Source organism: Tenrec ecaudatus, chromosome 1 (assembly GCF_050624435.1).
Source record: "Tenrec ecaudatus isolate mTenEca1 chromosome 1, mTenEca1.hap1, whole genome shotgun sequence".
In the NCBI taxonomy this organism is placed as follows: Eukaryota; Metazoa; Chordata; class Mammalia; order Afrosoricida; family Tenrecidae; genus Tenrec; species Tenrec ecaudatus.
The window spans coordinates 7,125,637-7,145,911 of NC_134530.1; the positions used below are offsets into that span (position 1 = coordinate 7,125,637).

General features: G+C 41.0%; 1 protein-coding gene across 1 annotated transcript in view; it reads left to right on the top strand.

The window, feature by feature from the left end:
- ADGRE1 (adhesion G protein-coupled receptor E1) overlaps positions 1–20,275 on the top strand; it is a 71,414-nt gene that overhangs the window by 17,291 nt on the left and 33,848 nt on the right. Inside the window, exons 2-7 of the mRNA XM_075548023.1 lie at positions 6,808–6,954; positions 9,095–9,250; positions 9,362–9,481; positions 11,181–11,283; positions 11,369–11,520; positions 19,298–19,386. Coding sequence (XP_075404138.1) covers positions 6,808–6,954; positions 9,095–9,250; positions 9,362–9,481; positions 11,181–11,283; positions 11,369–11,520; positions 19,298–19,386 — 767 coding nt within the window. The remainder of the gene's footprint in view (positions 1–6,807; positions 6,955–9,094; positions 9,251–9,361; positions 9,482–11,180; positions 11,284–11,368; positions 11,521–19,297; positions 19,387–20,275) is intronic.

Sequence of the window (20,275 nt, forward strand, 5' to 3'; positions counted from 1 at the left end):
CTTAATTAATTTGTACAAATAAACAATTCTATGTATTTTAACTGAAAAGCATTCCTTTATTTTTTTCTCATTGGTATTTTACATCTGTACTGTTGGCTAGATTGATGGCAATGTTCTTTGGAGATTATCTATAATGTGCTTTCTCAGGAAACTGGCTTATGTATGTCAGGTTTCCCCCACTTCTTGCTTGTCAAAGAATTCACATGACAGAAACACTCTTGTAAGTCTCAGTAACTTTCACGAGGGAAAGGAAGTTTGGGGGTAGTACAGTCTCAGATAGTGCGCACTATCTCTGGAAAGTGCAAGGCCCCGTTGGGGGTGGGGTTAGGGGAGTGCAAAAAACCACATGGGAAACGGTCATAAAGTGGAGTCCACAGAGCCGAAAGAGGAGTCCCCAAACGGAAATAAAAAAAGAGTGCCGCCCTCAGTGTCTCCTGTTTATCCCTTTCGATCCCCACTCGAGGAGGTGCAAGTGTGGCATAATGGTGTTGTTGTCTGCTGCATGCCCAGGTGGACCGTCACCTGTGCCTAGGTGACCTTGGCCTGAGCCTGCCCCACTGTAGATTGCCCTCATAGGTAGGTGCTAAGGTGTGCTTGATTTCTTTCACACCCCTCTATTGTGGCGTAGCCAGCTAATTTTTGTTTAGCTAAGGCATTTGGTGGAGACAACTCCCCTTTTTTCCCAGTTTGTCTACCTTTCATTTATATCTGGGTCACTTCCCAGCCAGCATATTAGCTTCCTGACACATTATAAGCAACCTCCATTCAATATTTGATAAAATACTAGATATATTCTTTGAACAGATTTGAATTCTCACCGACTGTAAAGCCTAGAACAGTAGTTCTTTGCATGTCTTCCACTTAATTCATCCCCTCTTAAAGTGATTACTGAAGACTTGCGTGTTGCAGTAAAGCATGATGAAGGAATCAGATGGTTCTCAGCTAACAGAAGGGGACCGCAAAAGCTTGTCCTAAAGCCAGCAGTCCTCTATGGGACCCTTTAACCATTCTGTGCAGAGAAAAGCATACCAACCTATGTGCGATCAAAGGATTTTAAATAAAGTACATAATCAGAGGAGATGTATTAGAATTAGAGCTTAATTTCTGAGTACTAGGTTTGCATAAGGCTGCTGTTATCAGTGAGAGCCCTAAGTTCACGTTGAGTCTCCACATAGATTCACCCCCAATTTAATTATTTATGATCACTCACCAGAAATGTAAAAAGTTTCCTCTTAGGTAGAGTTTGTTTAAAAAAAAAATAGATTGGTGCAACTTCCCTGGCTAGCCCCAGGAGGGACAGTCTCACCCTCAGGGAGTTCTCTGGGTGTGCCCATGATAGAAATTAGGATAGCGGGGTCACATGGTCATAAGTCATGTCCCAACCAAAATGGTCACAGGGCTCCCAAATCGATCTTGTAATCTTTTCTAATGTACAATATCATGCATATTCCAATCATGGTCCCTTCCAGGCTTCTATAGTGCCACCTACCAATGGGATGAATTCAGTCGATGTGGATCATCATGATTTTGAAATGAGTTTCTTTTGTTTTTCACCTTTTTTAATTAGCCACATGGCTTCAAATTCTTCAGATGCCATTACAATCTCATTCAAATAGTCTCCGTCATGTGAATGGTTGTCCTGTCTAAGCCTTAATAAAGGGGCCTCTATTAACTACTTAAGGATCCCTGATGGCATAGTGAATGTTACCCATTGGACTGCTAACTCCAAGGTCAGCAGTTCAAAAACTACCAGCTGCTCAGCTGGACAGTTGATGTCAAGCTTTAAACATACCTTATCTTATTTTATTGTTTTTTTAAGAAGCTATTCATGTTCTGTTGTTATTAAAAATGTGAGCCCAATTCTACCTTACAAATCCAGCTGGACTGGAGGATGTACAATGGTACAGATAGGAACTGGAAACACAGGGAATCCAGGACAGATGAACCCCTCAGGACCAGTGGTGAGAGTGGCGATGCCAGGAAGGTGGAAGGAAGGTAAGGGAGAAAGGAGGACAGATTACAAAGATCTACATATAACCTCCTCCCTGGGGGACAGACAGTGAGCAGAGAAGTAAGTGAAGGGAGACGTCGCATGATATAAGATATGACAAAATAATAATTTATAAATTTATCACGAGTTCATGGGGGAGAGGGGAGCAGGGAGGGGCAGGAAAATGAGGACCTGATACCAAGGGCTCAAGTAGAAAGCAAATGTTTTGAGAATGTGATGGCAACATGTGTACAAATGTGCTTGACATGATGGATGGATGATGGATTGTGATAAGAGTTGTATGAGCCCCCAATTAAATGATTAAAGCAAAAACCCCCAAAACTTGATCTCTGCCTGGTCGGAAGAGCCCTGGTGGCATGGTGGTTATGAGTTGGGCTGCTAGCCACAAAGTCAGGAGATAAGACTACTAGTTGTTCTGGAGGAGAAAGCTGAGGCTGTCTACTCCCCGGGGCAGTTCTACCCTGTCCTAGAGGGTTGCTATGAGTCTGAACTGACTTGATGGCAGGGCATTTGGATTTTGGCTTGGATGTCTTGTTGGACTCCATCATCATCATCATCATCATCACTTTATTGAGATTGTTTGGAACACTTTCTTGAGAAGAGGCATTTCAGCTGACCCTGGGGGGTGGGCGGAAGCTACCCAGGCAAGGAAGTGGTAGGAGGGCTCATACTCAGGAAGAACAAGTGCTGGAAAGAGCTTAAGGAACCGAGAGAAGATGAGTGGGCTACTGGGACAGGTTAGGAGCTAGGCTGGAGAGATTGGCAGGGGCCTGGCCACACAGAACTGGGTTGTTTTTTCGGGTTTGTGTGGGTTTGCTCTGTGGGCGATTGAGTTAGAAGAGGCTAGTGATGGGAAGTTCACAGAGTTAAGAGACCACAAGTTGTCACAGACAGGAAGTTAGTGAAGAAAAAAAAAAAAGAAAGAAAGAGGAACCTGGAAATGAGAAGAGAGTTTCCCCGGGGAGAATGCAAGGAGTGGGGGAAATCAACAAGGTGCCTTGGGGTAGTGGTGGGGCAGCATGGCGCCTGGTTTTCAAGACCAGTAGGATAAAATTGAAAGTGAGAACTGGCAAAAAGTCACCATGATCATCTATTGCTCACATTGTCTTAGTCAGGGCACTGTATAAAGAAGGGTTTTTTTTTTTTTTTTGGCATTGTTACCTCCCTGTCCACTGCTTCTACTGCATAAATGTTTGTAAAATTGTAGACTCCTCTCTTTCCATTCCCATCCCATATCCAGGCCATGGATCTCTGATCACTGCCTTAAAAAAAAAAAACCCCAAGAGTCCAATCCCTTTTCATCCTCTCCAGGACTCTAAAAGCAAAAACCATCCATTTTCGTTGAGTAAGTTCTAACTCATGGAAACACCATGTTTCAGAGGAGAATTTCCCCAAGGAGTGTTTCAAAACTGCAATCTTTACAGAAGCAGATTGCCAGGCCTTTCTTCTACAGCACTGCTGTGTGGATCTTCAACCTGAACCTTTCAGTTAGTGGTTGGGGGAAAGTCACTTTGCTCTGCCCAGGGCCCGAGATCAAGAAATCAAAAGGCACGTTGTGTTGGGTAAATTTGCTGAACAAGAGCTCTTTGTTGTGGTGGCTGTTAGGGGTCATGGAGTCGGTTCCAGTCCAAAGCAACTCTCTGACCGACAGAATGAAATACTGCCTGGTCCTGCATCATCCTGAGAACTGCCGCTAGACTTGAGCCCGGTGTTTGCTCCAAATCATTTTATTAAGAGCTAATCCAGGCATCATGCTGTCCCATGGTTCAGTCATATCAAGCAGTGTTGTACAATTGCTACCATATCTGTTCCAGAACATTGTCTTCCTTCTTGTACCCCTTGATATCAGTTCCCTCTTACCCCACCGCCTGCTGTACACCACAGGAACCCTTATTCCAGTTATTGTCTCTATAGATTCACTCATCCTGGGTTACAAATACCCCCCAAATCATAGAAAAATACATAACAGAGAGTCAGGAAGGCTACCAACGATGACCAAATACAACAGACAAACCCCAATATGAGAAAAAAAACACAGCAAATATTAAGAACCAGATCAAGCATACAGTGTATCAAAAGGGAGATCAAGTGACGAAGTTTTAACCCTTGAAGTTGGATTCGTCATATCAATCTACTATCATCATCTCTCCAGTACTTTCTGTCTGATCACCAAGCTATTTCCAATTAGAGTTAGAGCTATTTCCAATTAGAGTTAGAGCGAACTCATGAGGCACGTTCTCCGTGTAGATCCTGTAAAGGTCTTTGGGCTTCTCACTGTGGTCCATAGCTCTCTGCTCACCAGAAACTGACAATTTGAGCTCTGAGATGATTCCCTCCTTTGGATTTGGATTATATAATTTAAAATTTTTGGATTGCAGATGCTGCTGTGCTTCTATGTGGTAATAATTAATGTCTCATTTAGAGGACAGCTTGTTTGAAAACAAGCCGCCAAGACCCCAGAGGCTACTCTATCTGATAGCTAAACACCATCTAAGTTCTGGACCACATTTCGCTGTAGTACTCATATCTTCTATTTTTCTTTCATGGGGGTGAGTATCGAGCAGGGTCATGTTGCAATTACTAATTGTTCTTAGATTGGAGCTAGGCTTAAGTAGGAGCCTCAAATCCATTCTTGAATATATGTTTTCTTTCTGCCTCTGGTTCACCTTAGATATATCTTTGTTACTTTATGGTAGAGAATCTTGCCCATTAACTCCGTGGAGCAAAAGGATTGCCAAGCACCATCTAATTTCTTCCCCACACTTTGTGTTTGAGCCCATTGTTGCAGCCACTATGCCAATCCATCTCCTTGAAGACTTTCTCGTTTTCACTGCCCTTCTACGTTACCAAGCATGATGCCCTTTTCCAGGGACTGGTTTCTCCTGACAACATGTCCAAAAGTATGTAAGAGGACATCTCACAGTCCTTGACCCTAAAGAACATTCTGGCCATAGTTCTTCCAAGACAGAAAGGGTTATCCTTTTAGCAGCTCATGGTGCTTTTAAGATTCTCTTCCAGCACCATGACTTAAATGCATGCATCCTCCGTCTTCCTCTTTAGAGTATTGAAAAGTAAAGATGTTACTTTGAGGACTAGGGTGTGCCGAACTCAGGCCATGGTATTTTCAGTTTCCTCACATGCATGTGAACGTTGGACATCGCATAAGGAAGAACAAAGAAGAACTGATGCATGTGCATTGTGCTACAGAATAATATTGAATGTACTATGGACAGCTACATGACAGACAGGTCTGTTTTGGACAAAGGACAAGTGTTCTTTAGAGGAAAAACTTCATCTTGCATACTTTGGACACATTTTCAGGAGAGACCGGTTCCTGGAAAAGGATATAATTCTTGATAAGGTCGAGGGGCAGGGTAGAAGAAGAAGGTTCTCAATGAGATGGATGAGCCCAGTGGTGGCCACATTGCGTTCCAACATGGGAACAATTATGGAGATGGTGAAGAGCTGGGCAGTGTATTGTTCGGTTGTGTGTAGGGTCACTGAGTCAGAACCGACTCGATGACAACTAACAACAAGAGGGCTGCAGGTAGCGTCATCCTCACTGTAGCAACCTCCTCCATGGCCATCTTGTCTCTGTCTCTGTCTCGTTCAATCTTCAACCAGTCGATGCTCAATCACACCATGTTCCCCCTCTAGTCAAAATCTTCCCCTCACTCCCGTCCTTCTCAGAGAAAAAGCTGGTCTTCGCTCATGTCATTCGGTTGTTGCTGAGTCTGCTTCCTATGTTACTGTTCATAAGTGTGCTTTGTAGAGTTTTTCGGCTATGATATGTCAGAAGCTGATACTTCGTTCAAAGCATCTCTGGATGGGGTCAACCACAGACAGACCTTTTGACTGATAGCCTGAGTGCCTGACCATTGGGACTTCCCAGGGACTCTGAGATTCTACCTATGTGTTTGCAGGTCCATCAATCTACCCTGTGATGCCGATGCTGCCGGTCCACAGACCATCCTTTCAGCAGTGAGGGATCATCAAGATCCTTGGCTAAGCATGCTTAGCCGCCTTTACCCTCTTGGACCACATTCCCTTGAGCCTCCTGTGATGCACCATGGCTGGTGTTGTTATCTTTGTGCTGACTTGTGTTCATGGTGACCCCATGTATTATAGAGGGGATTTTCATACTCTCAAGGATTACCAAGTCCCACTTGATAGTGGTTCATTTAGGCTGTTAACTGCAAGGTCTGCAGTTCAAGACCACCAGCTGCTCAATGGAGAAAGATGATACTTTCTATTGCCGTAAAGTGTTACAGACTTGGAAACCCACAGAAGCAGTGCTACCCTGTCCTACAGGGTTGCCATGAGCTAGAATGGACTCGATGTCAGTGAGTGGGGGTTTCTCCTTCAGGTGCATAGTAGTAACTATCTTTTCTTGGATTACTAGTTTGAAGATTTAAATCATTCTTTGCGAATATGGAGGAGCCCCTGGTGGTACTGGGTTATGGGGTCAGCTGCAAATGGTGAGGTCAGCCGTTCAAAGCCACTAGATGCTGCTTGGGAGAGAGATGAGGCCTGTGACTCCTGTGAAGAGTGGCGGCCTCAGAAACCCATAGGGGCAGTCCTCATTTGTCCCTTGAGGTTGCTGTGAGTCAGAATCCACTTGGCGGCAATGAGGGAAACTTTCCTAATGACTGCTAGTCTCGGAAGTGGGTCACCAGGCTTCTCTTCCAAGGTGCCTTTGAGTGGGTTTCAACTGCTGATCTTTCAACCAGAAGCTGAGTGCTTAACTGGTGACACCATCCTGACCTTGTCCAAATTCTTTCTCCCATGCTGCCCAGATGTGAATGAGTGTGACAATACGTCTGTGTGCCCACCTTTTGCCACCTGCACCAACACCTTGGGGAGTTACTACTGCACCTGCAAACTGGGCTTCCTGACCAGCAATGGACAAATGAAATTCAAGGGCAAAGAGGCAGAGTGTCAAGGTGAGTCCATCACCATTTGGAAGCCTTCAGCATTTGGTAGAGAGATCAGGGGGAATGTCAATTTATGTATCCACCACTGGTCTGCCAGGTTGTTCATCCTGTCAGGGTGGCTTGTGTGTTGCTGTGATGTTGGAAGCTAAGTTATTGATATTACAAATACCAGCAGAGTCACCCAAAGTGAACAGATTTCAGCAGAACAGAACAGACAACAACAACAGACTCTAAAGATGGAGTTGGCTGTTCACTTGGGGCGAATTAGTTACTGAAAACCTCTGTGTACCATAGAAACATTGTAAGATACAAAAGACCACTTGCACAACATTGAACCATTGTCAGTTATTGATGACCTCATGCACCACCCTGAGTCATTGTCAGATACTGGAGACCTCGTGGCCAGCAGAACAAGTGTGACAATGTTACAGAACCTGGCATTGTTTTGTTGTGCTGCACATAAGGGTCCCTGTGAGCCGGAATTGATTCCATGCTCCCTAACAATACCATCACCACCACCACCATCACCACCACCACCATTACCACCACCACCACCACCACCACCACCTCCACCACCAGGTATTTGTATTTCCCCCCCGAAATGTGGTTTATTCTTTTCTTTTTTTAAATTGGGTTTAATTTACTACAGGGAAAATATACAGAGTAAGGCATTCATTCATTCACCCATTTCTCCAAGTTCAATTCATTGACAGTGATGATATGCTCCAGGTTGTGCAGCCCTCCGCATCCTCCCTTTCTGGATTATTCGACCCCTGTGTCAGTCTGGGTACTTGAGAGAAACAAATCCACAGAAACTCATATATAAGAGAGGGTTTTATATAAAGCTTAAATGCACATCAAGAAACATCCCAACCCAGTGCTGCCCAAACCCACAAGTCCAACATTAACCCTTTAACCCATACGTCCAACACCAATCCACAAAGTCCTCCTCCATCTCACAAAACAGATGCAATGATGCTGACTGGAGGAGGAAAGCCGAGTCAGTGAATGTGTAAATGTCTCAGTGCTGGCAGGGGTCTCCCCACAGGTGCTCCAGCACCCAGGGCTCTATCGGGGTAGGTCCATGTGGCTTCTCCTCAGGGATGTTTTACAGGAAGTGAGCCTTGCAAGCTAATGCAGGGAACTGGCTAAGGCAGCTGCACCCTGGTCCAACCATCAGGAAGCAAGAGACCCCAGAACTCAAAAGGTGAGGCTCACTGAGCCATTTACCCCTCCACTCTTCAGTTAACCCCACATGTGTTTATTGGCCACGTTGGCACAATAAAATAACTGTATCAACCCCCATTAGCTTAACCACTGCCCAACCCCCTCAAGCAGAAGTCCATTTCTCCTTCCTTCTCACCCTGATAACCACTGATTTGTAATGGTTTCTAGATAATTGCTTAGTTCATATAGACGAGTATTTGTGCTTTTGCGATTGGCACGTTTCACTCAGCAGGCTTTCAAGGTCCATCTTCAGCCGAGTGTGCATCAGAGCTGCACCTCTCTTTGTGGATGAGTGTCCCTGGCGTGCATGGACCACATCCAGCTGATTTTCTTGTTTTGTGATCACTAAGATGATTATTGGTTCCTGTAAACATTCCCCCCCCCGCCCCAATGTTTAGCAAATAGCATTCAGATGGCAACAAAAAGAGAAAGGACGCTTTAGGCATCCTACTCATAAATCGCTGCTGATTTCATCTGGGAGATCCTCTTTCAGATCACCTCCCCCCACCCCACCATGTTGTATACATCTAACATTAGGGAGTCCTTGGGTGGTGCAAAGGGTTAACACACTCAGCTGCCACCTGCAATATTGGTGGCTCAAAAACAAAGGAAAAGCCTGGCTCAATCATTTTGAAGAGAAAACCAAACCAACAACCTGGATGGAGAACTCCATGGGGCACAGTTCTAGTCTAAGACACGTAGGGTTTTAGTGATTTAGAATAGACCTGTGAGCAATGGGTTTGGTGAGACTCCCTTCCACCATAACCAACAGTCTCAGTCAAGGGAGTCAGGGAAGCATAGCAACCTTCTCCCCCTTCCTCCCACCACACACTCTTGATGGAAAGAAGGCCAGAATCCCATTACACTCATCTTTGGAAAGTGCAATCGGGTACACGAGTGACCCCTTGCTTTCTCTGCCCAGATGTGGATGAATGCGCCAAGACACCATCACTCTGCGGTTCTGCCTCGGTCTGCAAAAACCTGCCAGGGGCATACAAGTGCACCTGTTTCCCAGGGTTCTCAGCCACTAATAGAACAACCTGGGTCCCCAGAAAGACAGGAAGACTCACCTGTTCAGGTAATGCTTTCAGAAACAGGATTTTTGGTAAACAGTTTTCCCTGGCTTGGTATGTGTTTTCGAACCTGAACACATGGTCATGCCTACTTCCTGTTCTCCTCTGTCCCCCAGATGTGGATGAGTGCCTCTACAGTAGCATCTGCCCAGAGAACTCTTATTGTGTCAACTCTGTGGGAAGCTACAGTTGCAGCTGCCAGACTGGTTTTGTCTCTAGGAATTCCATCTGTGAAGGTAGAGAGCGCCTATTCTTCATGGTTGATCTAGAATGAAACTATCTCACTCCTAGTACATATTTTTGTATTTTATCTCTGAAATGTATTTCAGAGATATAATTCTCATCCACTATTGGGGAGAACAGGGTATGAATCCAGCTACTGCACCTAGGTGCAGGCACCACCTGTCCCTTGTTTGGTCGACGCTTGCCTATTGCTAGGATGTTGAACAGACTTCAGTGTTTCTTCCAGACTAAGATGGACTAGGAAGAAAAGCTTGGAGATGGATTTCTGAAATAATAGCCAATTGAAGGATTGCATTCCTGTATCTTCCACCCCACAGTTGTTTCTGCATCTTTTTGGAGCCCCCAGGTTTATCTATAGTTCTATCACAGCTTCTCATTTTAGCTCTCCACAGTAATCCCCAGTGTAAGATGCACTGTGCCTACTGGGTTCACTAATAGACTCCTTGTTTATTCCTTACATCTTCTGAGTTGTATCACAGCAGCAGCCCTAATGGTATAATACAGTAGTTCTCAACTTGTGGGTTGTGATCCTTTAGGGGGTTCGAAAGACCCTTTCACAGAGGTCACCCAATTCATAACAGTAGCAAAATTACAGTTATGAGGTAGCAACAAAAATAATTTTATGGTTGGTGGGCCACCACAACATGAGGAACTGTATTAAAGGCTGGAGGCAATAGGAAGGTTGAAAACCATTGGTATAATAGGTTACACCAAAGTCAACACTTTGAAACCACCGGCCACTCCACTGGAGAAAGATGAGGTTTTCTATTCCCTTAAAAAGTTAAAAATCTTAAAAAAGAAAGCAAACTTGACCAATGATTACCCTGGGGGAAGCCGCAAGGAATAATACATAGGGAGCAATGAGTTTAGATTAATGATGGGGAATAATTTGGAAAGGGGTATCAGTGATAATTATATGACATGAAGAGTATAATCAACAACACTGAATCATATCTGTAGAACTTTTTTGAATTGGAGAATGTTTTATTGTGTATATTTTGCCACAACTAAAAAATAATAATTACAAGAATTAAAAAAAAAAGTGTTACAGTCTTGGGAACCCAAAAGGGTGAATCTACCCTATCCTATGTGGTTACTATGACTCGGAATTGACTCAGTGGCAATGTATTTTTACGTAATTTATTTTAATTGTGGTGAAAATAGACAAACCAAAATATCTGCCAGGACAATATCTTCCACATTTGCAATTCAATGCACCCATCAACTTTTTGTGTTGTGTTCTCATTATTGTTACCCTTTTCCAAAATGTTCCACCACTACTAATATAAACTCCATGCCTTCTAAGCAAAAGTGCCACTTTCTCCCTTTTACCATCCCTAGAAATCAGTAATTATTTTTATTTTCTATGTATTTGGAGTGTGTCTTTAGTTGGACTTATTGACTAGTCATGCCTCATGCTTATTCTCTGCATCACAAATGCTGATGAGTGCATTGTCATATGTGATTTCAGAGCAACGTACAGCAACACTCCTGGGAGCTTCTTTTGAAACAACCATCTTGGCTTTCCTACTTATAAAGCAGAGTAGGACTGCCTTTCTGGGTTTCCAACTGTAAATCTTTATGGGAATAGAAAGCCTCTTTCTCACTTGAAGTGGCTGGTGGTTTCCAACTGTTGATTTTGTAATTAGCAGCCCAGTGTAGAACCCAATACACCACTGGGGTTTCTATGAGTTCTTATGAGATGCAATCACCTCAATGGCATTGAGTTTGAGTTTGAGGCTGACTTTACATTGAACAATGGACAGTTGAGCTTCATGGACCAAGGGGTGGACTGTATAGAAGAGCAGAGGCTTGTTGATTAACCTTGGGAGGAAATATCACTTTGTTTCTTCAGTCTCTTGATATTTTTTAAAATTTCTTGCAGACATTGATGAGTGCTTCCAAGATCAATTACTTTGTGGCCCCAATTCGGTCTGCATCAATGTTCCGGGGTCCTACAACTGTAGGTGCATGGTAGGATTTCGTCCCAACCCAGAAAGCTCCTGGAAAGATGGAAACTTCAACTGCAAAAGTAATCATACCCCGTGTGTCTTTGCCATGGAATTTGTATCTTGCTTTGGTTATAAAAATCCTCACTCTCCCTAACTTCTGACTGATCCCCTAACCTTCACCACATTCAGAGATCCACTTTCATTTAATTTTCTCATTTACTTATTTGTCAATTTGCTCACTCCGTAGCTTACTTTGTGAGCCTCTATTGATTTATTGAGGAACAATGGATACCATCGTTAATGGAAGCTGCATCTTTGTTGAAAGCAGAGGATATCAGAAAGCATATACTTGTGTTTCCTTGATTATGCTAAGCATTTTACTCTGTGAACCACGATAAACTATGGATAGACTTGAGAAGGATGGGAATCCCAGTATATATATATATATATATATAGCTTATTGGGAACCTGTGCATGGACCAAGAGGCATCTGTGCAAACAGAAAAATGGCATACTGCATGGTTTAAAATCAGGAAAGGCATGTGTCAGAATTGTACCCTCTTGCCATACTTATTAAATCTGTATGATGAGCAAATAATCAGAGAATCTGGTTTATGTGAAAAAGAATGTTGTATCAGGGTTGGAAGAAGGTTGATTAGCAACCTGTGATATGCATATAACATGCTGTGCTTGCTGAATGTGAGGAAGACTTGAATCACTTGCTTATGAAGATCAAGGATTCTCAATATAAAGAAAGCCCAAGGGTGAAGATTGGGAAAGACAGTGATATGCTTAAAGAGATCTGAACATTGGTTCTTGACTCTAGATGTTTATAGGAAAAAGTAGTCATTAAGCAGTGAAGTAATACAAGAAGAAAAAAGGAAACTAATAACACTATACACACTCGCACACAATGTGTACAAAGACAAAGAAAAATGACAGTAAAAATACATACATATCAACAATCTCAGTGAATGTTAACAGACTAAGTGTATCAGTAAAAAGACAGAGAGCAGCAGAATGGATCAGAAAACAAAATCCATAAATATGGAGTCTACAAGAAGCACATCTTAGACACAGACATATAAGAAGCACAGACATAAACAGACTAAAAATAAGAGGCTGGACAAAAGTATACCAAGCAAACAGCCAAAAAAGAAGCATGTGTAGGAATATTAACCACTGAAAAAATAGTCTTTAAGGCAAACAATATAATAAGAGACAAAATGGACACTACATAATGAACAAAGGAACCATAGCCCAGAAATTTATATACATCCAGTGAAAGAATTTTGAAAGAAATCAGTCAAATCCTCACAGAAATGAAAAAGGATACAGACACCTTGCCAATAATAGCACAATTCAATACTCCACTCTCAAGGAAAGACAGACCATCAAGGAAAAAACTCAATAAAAACACGAAAGAGCTCAACAACACAATCAGCAAAATCAACCTCATAGATATATTGGGAACACTTTATCCAACAACCCAGTATATATTCTTCTATAACACACGTGGAACATTCTCAAGAATAGACTACATATTATGCCACCAAATATGCTTCAACAAATTAATAGAAAGAGAGACCCTAGAACCTATCTATCTTCTCAGATCACAAGGCTATAAAACTATAACTCAACGATAAAGTGAACAGACTAATAGAGACACATATTTGGAGACTGGACAACATAATGCTCCAGAATGATTAGGTAATACAGTAAATAAGGGAGGGAATTAAAAAATCCCTTGAGACAAATGAGAATGATAACACAGCCTATCAAAACCCTTTGAATGCAGAGAAAGCAGCAATTAGAGACAATTTATAGCAATCAACATGCACATGAAAAGAAAGGAAAAATTCAAAATCAAACACTAACATAACATCTTTAACAATTGATAGAAGCAAGGACAACAGCATCAAATTGCTATTAAAAACAAAAGAAGAAAAGAAATCATAAGCAGTAGAGCAGAAATAAACAACAAGAAAACAAAACAAAATGCAAAAAAAAAAGTCAACAAGCCAAGAAGTGGGTTCTTTGAAAGGATTAATAAAATAGACCACTGGCAACCTAATCAAAGTATAAACGAAAATAAGAGATCCACATTCTCAGAAAAAGAGATGAAAAAGGTGCCGTTACAACAGATCCAAATGAAATAAAAGGAATGAGAACGCACTAATATGAAAACTGCATTCAAACAAATTTGATAATATAGAAGAAATGGACAGATACTTAGAAATACATCACCCACCCAAATTATTTCAGACAGATGTTGACAAACTCAACAGACCCACAACAAACAAAGAAATAGAGTGGGTCATTGAGAAACTTCCAACCAAGGAAAGTCCAGGACCAGATGGTTTCACAGGGGAATACCACCAAGTATTCAGAAAAGTATTCACCAATACTACACAAACTATTCCAGAATATAGAAAATTACAACAATCCCCCAAACTCATTCTATGAAGACAGCAAAACACTGATTTCCAAACTAGGCAAAAACCTTACAAAGATAGAAAATTATAGACCAATATGCCTCATGAACATAGATGCTAAAATCCTCAACAAAATTCTGCCTAATAGAATCCAACATCATAACAAAAAATTCACTATGACCAAATGGAATACACTCCAGTGCTGCGGGGATGGTTCAACTTTAAAAAAACAGTCAATGCAATCCACCACATAAACAAGGCAAAGAAGCAAAACCACATGATTATGTCAATAGATGTAGAAAATGCATTTGACAATATCTAACACCCATTTTAAAAATGAAAACACTCAACGAAATAGGAATAAGTGGAAATTCCTCAACATAATAAAACACACACACACACAAACAGCCAACATCACACCCAATGGGGAAAAACTAGAACAATTTTCTCTGAAAATGAGGCTCAGACAAGAATGTTCCTTATCACCACTCTTATTAAACATTTTACTGAAAGTCTTAGCTAGAGCCATCAGAAAACAACAACAACAACAAAATGAAGGGGATGCAAAAAGGCAAAGAAGTGAAATCTCGCTATTTGCCGATGATACGATTTTTTATATAGAAAACTCAAAAGTCTCCACCAAAAAAAGCCTACTGGAAAAAAAATCAAGCAATTCTGCTGGATACAAAATTAACAACCCCAAATCAATCAGAATCCTGTATAGCAATGAAGAGATGTACAAAAAAGATAAGAAAACAATACAATCTACAATAGCCCCGCAAAATGAAATACTAAGGAATAAATCTAACAAAAGGAACAAAACACCTATACTGAGAAAACTACAGAACATTACTATAATAAACCAAAACCACGACCACCAAAAAACCAAAAACCAACCTACATAAATGGAAGAAAATCTCCTACTCATGGACAGGCAGACATGATTTTGTGAAAATATCAATACTACCAAAAACAATCTACAGATACAATGCAATTCCAATCCAAATCCCAAATACATTTTTTAAAGAAATGGAAAAACTAACTCCCAGTTTCATAAGGGCAAGCAAAAGAACCAGGTTAAGTAAAAAAATGTTTTTAAAAAGAATCAAGTAGGAAGCATCACATTATTTGACTTATAATACCTACTACCTAGCCACAGTAATCAAAACAGGCCAGTACTGGTACAAGAGAGATTTATAGACCAATGGATCAGAATAGAAAACCCAGTTACAAGTGCATCAGCCTATAGGCAACCAATATTCAACAAAGGACCGAGAAATACCCAATGGGACAAAGAATCTTTTTAACAGTGGTGTTGGACAAACTGGATTTCCATATGCAGAAGAATGAAACAAGACCCACTTTTCTCCCCTGGCTCAAAAACTAACTCAAGATTGATTAGAGACCAAAGTGTAAACCCCAGAATTATCAGGACCATCGATGAGAAAACTGGAACAAACTTAAGATCCCTATTGCAGGACATACATAGACTACCAAACATAATGCAGGAGGCACACATTACAGAGGACAAGATAGATGACTGGCACATGCTGAAACTATATCGCTTATGCACATCCAAAGAATTCATCAGGAGAGTAAAACAAGAGCCCACAGATTGAGAATTTATTCTTTTACCAAAAACACATTGGACAAGGATCTAATTAATTAAACATACAGAAGTCTACAACAGCCCAATAAGAAAATAATAAACGCCCCAATGGGAAAAAGAACATTCACCAAAATGAACAGGCAGCTCACCAAAAATGAAATATGAATGGCTAGCAAACACGTGAAAAATGCTCACTATCATTAGCAATCAGGGAGATGCAAATTAAAACCACAATGAGGTACCATCTTACACCTACAATGCTAGCTCAATTAAAACAACAACAATAACAGCAAATGCTAGAGAGGTTATGGAGAGAATGGAACTTGTATAAACACTGTTGGTGGACTAGTAAATACATACAACCACTATGCATTTATGGAAAACTATATGGTATTACTTAGAGCAATTGGGAATTGGGATTTCCCATTCGATCCAGAAATACCACTATTAGGCATACATCCCAAAGAAGTAAGAGATGAAAGATGAGTAGAGGCATGCTCTCCTATATTTATAGCAGCACAGTTCACAATAGCAAGAAACTGGAAGCAGCCCAAATGCCCAACAATGGAAGAATGGTTAATAAACTGTGGTAGATATACACAATGGAATACTATGTATGAATCCCTAAAAAAACAGTGATAAAAGCATGAAACACCGCATGACATGGAAGGACCTGGAAGTCTATCACATAAGGACAGATTTTGCGAGTCCACTCCTATAAGAAGAAACACCAATTAAGCAAATCTTAGAGGTCATTTCCCAAACAAAGGGCTAGAAATCTGTCTGCTGGCCATGAATCATACATCACCGTCTTATATACATTTCATAAGAACCACCTCAAAAGAAGACACCTTACATCAGCTTGGGTCATTCCTTTGGGAGGTGGGGAGAGAGGACAAATCACAGATACTCCATAGGAATGAGAGTAGAACCTTACTGGAAAATCAAGTTAAGACCAGGGGAGGTGAACATCTACTTCTCAGAGGGGGTCACTTATAATTCTGTTGGTGGGTAAATGAGGAAGAACAGTCTCATATCAGGAAGCGATGCACAACAATAATTGTGGGGAACCCAAGAGGAAAACAAACCCAATTCTATGTTCCTAAATAGTCCATTTTGAATTAGTTTCTACCCAACACTTGGTGAACCATTCCATGAACGAAGCACTATGATGACGTTATAGACACTGGCCTTACAGAACACATGGAATCCTCCGTGGACTACACCAGAAAGATGACGTGGAAACCCAACTGGGCCCTACCTCAAAACTACCAATAGGCCTTAGGCTTAAGACTGCAATTTCTTAGTTGGTGAGGAAGCAAATGACAGCCACAAGACTGGAAGTTGTGGTCCTTGGACATTGGTTGGGAAAAGTACCAGAACTTAAGTTGTGAACACCCAATGTGTAGAAGGCAATGGAGAACAGAAGGAACCCCAAATCCATTTGCAGATGACCTAGTTGGCTAAAGCCTCTGGTAGATCTCCCCTGGCCACAGTTGAGGGACTCAACACCAGCTTTGCTATCAGCCAGAGATTATTGTAAACCCAATTAAAGTGGATGGAATGACAGTATAACATGATACTTGGGCAGTTGATCTCCTTCTTGACCAAACCCGAATTTGCTCAGGTTTAAATATTTGACTTATTTTAATATCACTGGCAGTCTTTTCTTCTTTCTTTTTATTTTTATTGTATTTATTTTTTCTTTCTGCTTCATTTTTGTTTTTATTGTTTCAGCTATATTTCTCAGTCTATGAAAGCAGGAGTGGATGCATAGAGACAATACTAATGCAATGATTTATCAGGGATGGGGAAAGGCTGAGGGGAATTAGAGAGCAAATAATGTATGTGGGATGGGGAAGGGTACACTTTTGATGAGATATATACTACTCATTTTTAAGTGACTTAACTATGGGAGCATATGACATGTGTAATTTCATATAAATAAAACTATTAAAATAATAAATAGGTCTTTAAGGGGGGAAATGACACTAGTGAGGTATAGGACTTATTAGAATAATCACCATTTAAGATAAAAGGGCAGCATTTACCTAATCCCTTAGGGTTAGCAAAAAAGAGAAATGGAAATAATAAACACAGGTAGGAAGTGGGTAATTGGTGGTACATTGAATGTGATGAAACAAAGTATGTATGAATATTTTAAAATTGTTGGATGCAAAACTGATCATCTACTCTACAACTCTTCACCCAGTTCATAGCAAAATGTTTTTTTTAAAGAAAACCCAAATAGTCATAACTGAATCAGCAGGTAACATCATGATAAATGGAGAAAACATTGTTGTCAATGATTTTGTATTGCTAGGATCCACAACCAATGCTCATGGATTCACCAGTCAAGACATCAAATGACTTAATGTATTGGATAAATCTGCTGCACAACCTCTTGAAAGTGTTGAAAATGAAGGATGTTACTTTGAGAAAAGGGTGTTCCTGACCCAAGCTATGGTAGTTTCAATCACCTCATATGCATGTGAAAGTTGGACATTAATTAAGACCAATGAAGAATTGATGCATGGTATTTTGCATTGTTTTTGCCTTGCTTTCTTTTAGAAGAATGGAAATATGGTGCTGGGGAAGATATTCAGAGTTCCATGGACTGTCAAAAGAACAGACAAATCTGTCATGGAAGAAGCACAGGACTGGACAATGCTCTGTTCTAATGTCCATAGGGTCACCATGAGTCAGAACCAAATCTAGGGCACCCAACAACAATAGCAACTCAACAACAACACAGTTTTCTTTATGGTACTCACTTTAAAAATGGCATCTCTACCTTGCTTCTTTTTCAAAACTCAATATCAAGATCCTCAAAATCTCCAGTGCTTTAATGTGTGACTGCTCATTTATCACCATTAGGACCATAAGGTTAATGATTCAAATACACAAACTGCTTCTCAAGAGAGAGATGAGACTTTATACTCCCATAAAGAGTTACAGTTTCAGAAACCCATGGGGACATTTCTGCTCTTTCCTACGGGGTCAATATGTGTTGCAATTAACTTGATGGCAGTGAAGATAATCAAACATGTGTTTAAAAGTTTTGTTGACATAATTAACATTTCATATATATCTGTATTATGATCCTATTCAAAAGAGGTGTGTAATCTTCACCACATCAGCTTAAAAACATTTCTTCTTTCTTGTAATCATGTTGTTAGCTTCCCATTTCTCACCAACCTCCAGAACCATGCCCCTATGAAACTATACATCCAGTTACTGTCTCTATAGATTTACCTATCCTGCATTTCATATGCAGAAAAACATAAAATCCAAACAAAATGAAACAAACAACTCAGCAACAATGACAAAATAAAAGAGAAAAAACTCAATCTAAAAGAAAGAGGAGAATATTAAACTGGGGAAAGTATACTTTCGATCAAAAGGAAGATCAAATACAAAGTGTCACATTTCAACCTAAATACACCCTAGAGTGCATTCGGTCTGATAGCAAGGTCCTTCCCATCCCTGGTCCATAGTCTGAGAGGATTCACCTGAGGCTTAATTTTTTTTGTGGGGGGGAGGGGTCCTGCAAATGAATTATGGACTTTTATTGCCATCAGTGGCCTTCTGAAAACTGGGTGTTTGGAATTTCAACTCTAGCACTGATCTCTCCTCCAGATTTGGGGTTCATTTTTACAATCACTGGGTCACATGGGGGGCTGGCGTGCTTCTTCTGTGTGGTCTTAACTGATGCCCCACTTAGATGACTGCTTGTTTTAAGTCCAGTCCAGTCTTGTCTTTTAATTGTTCTTTGCTGCGATTAACTTTGGCTGGCTTTGTTATCTTCCAAAGGGGTTACCGTAAAGTGTAAAGAAGATGTTATACCCGACAATGAGCAGGTCCAGAAATGCCAAGGCAGAACAGCAACGGGCTCTGGAAATGTAAGTATTTTTAAATATCCCTGGTTCTTGTGGTTTTCCTAGAGGCTACTTAGTTAGGATGTTGTTTTTACAGCTTTCATAAAGGTCAACATGACTGTGGCTCAAAAACACTTAACAGTTTATTTCTTTCCCCTGGAAAAGCCTGGACATAATCTGCCAAAAGTTGATATGAGTGCTCCGTAGTGCTCTGTCATCATCAACATAAGTCTCTCATTTTGTGGTCCAATATGGCTGCATTGGCACCTGCCATCACATGTGTGTTCCATCTGGGACAATGGGAAGCATCATCTTACCCTTGAAGAGTATGGCTCAAGATCACTTCTGTTCACATAACATTGATCAATAATTAGTTGCACAGTGAGACCTAGTTGCAAGGGAAGCTGTGAAGGTAAGACATTTGCTTGTATAAAACTTGGGGTATTATTTTACTGAAGAAGGGGTTGGGAACTGTATTGAAGTTTCGTCACTAATGAATATCTGAGTAATACAGGATGAGTGAGACCCAGCCATGGTGGACAGAAAGGTGTTTGAACTTCCTGGTTCTCTAACAATATCATTTCAGTAATAAAGATTCCTGGTCAGTTTTAGGAAGTGGCGTCAGTAAAGCTTATCACTGCTTAGCATAATGTTTTTAAGGCTCATCCATGTTGTTGCAATACTTGATCCTTGGTGGTGTAATGGATTATTACACGGTGAGCTGCTAACCCCCAAGGTTAGCAGTTGGAAACCACCAACCGCTCTGAGGGTGAAAGACAAGGCTTTCTACTCCAATGAAGACTTGTAGTCTTGGAAACCCATAGGGACTATTCTACCTCATCGTATAGGGTTGTTTTGAGTCAGAATTTACTTGATGGCCTTGGGAATATCCACTTCTACGGATGTGGTATTG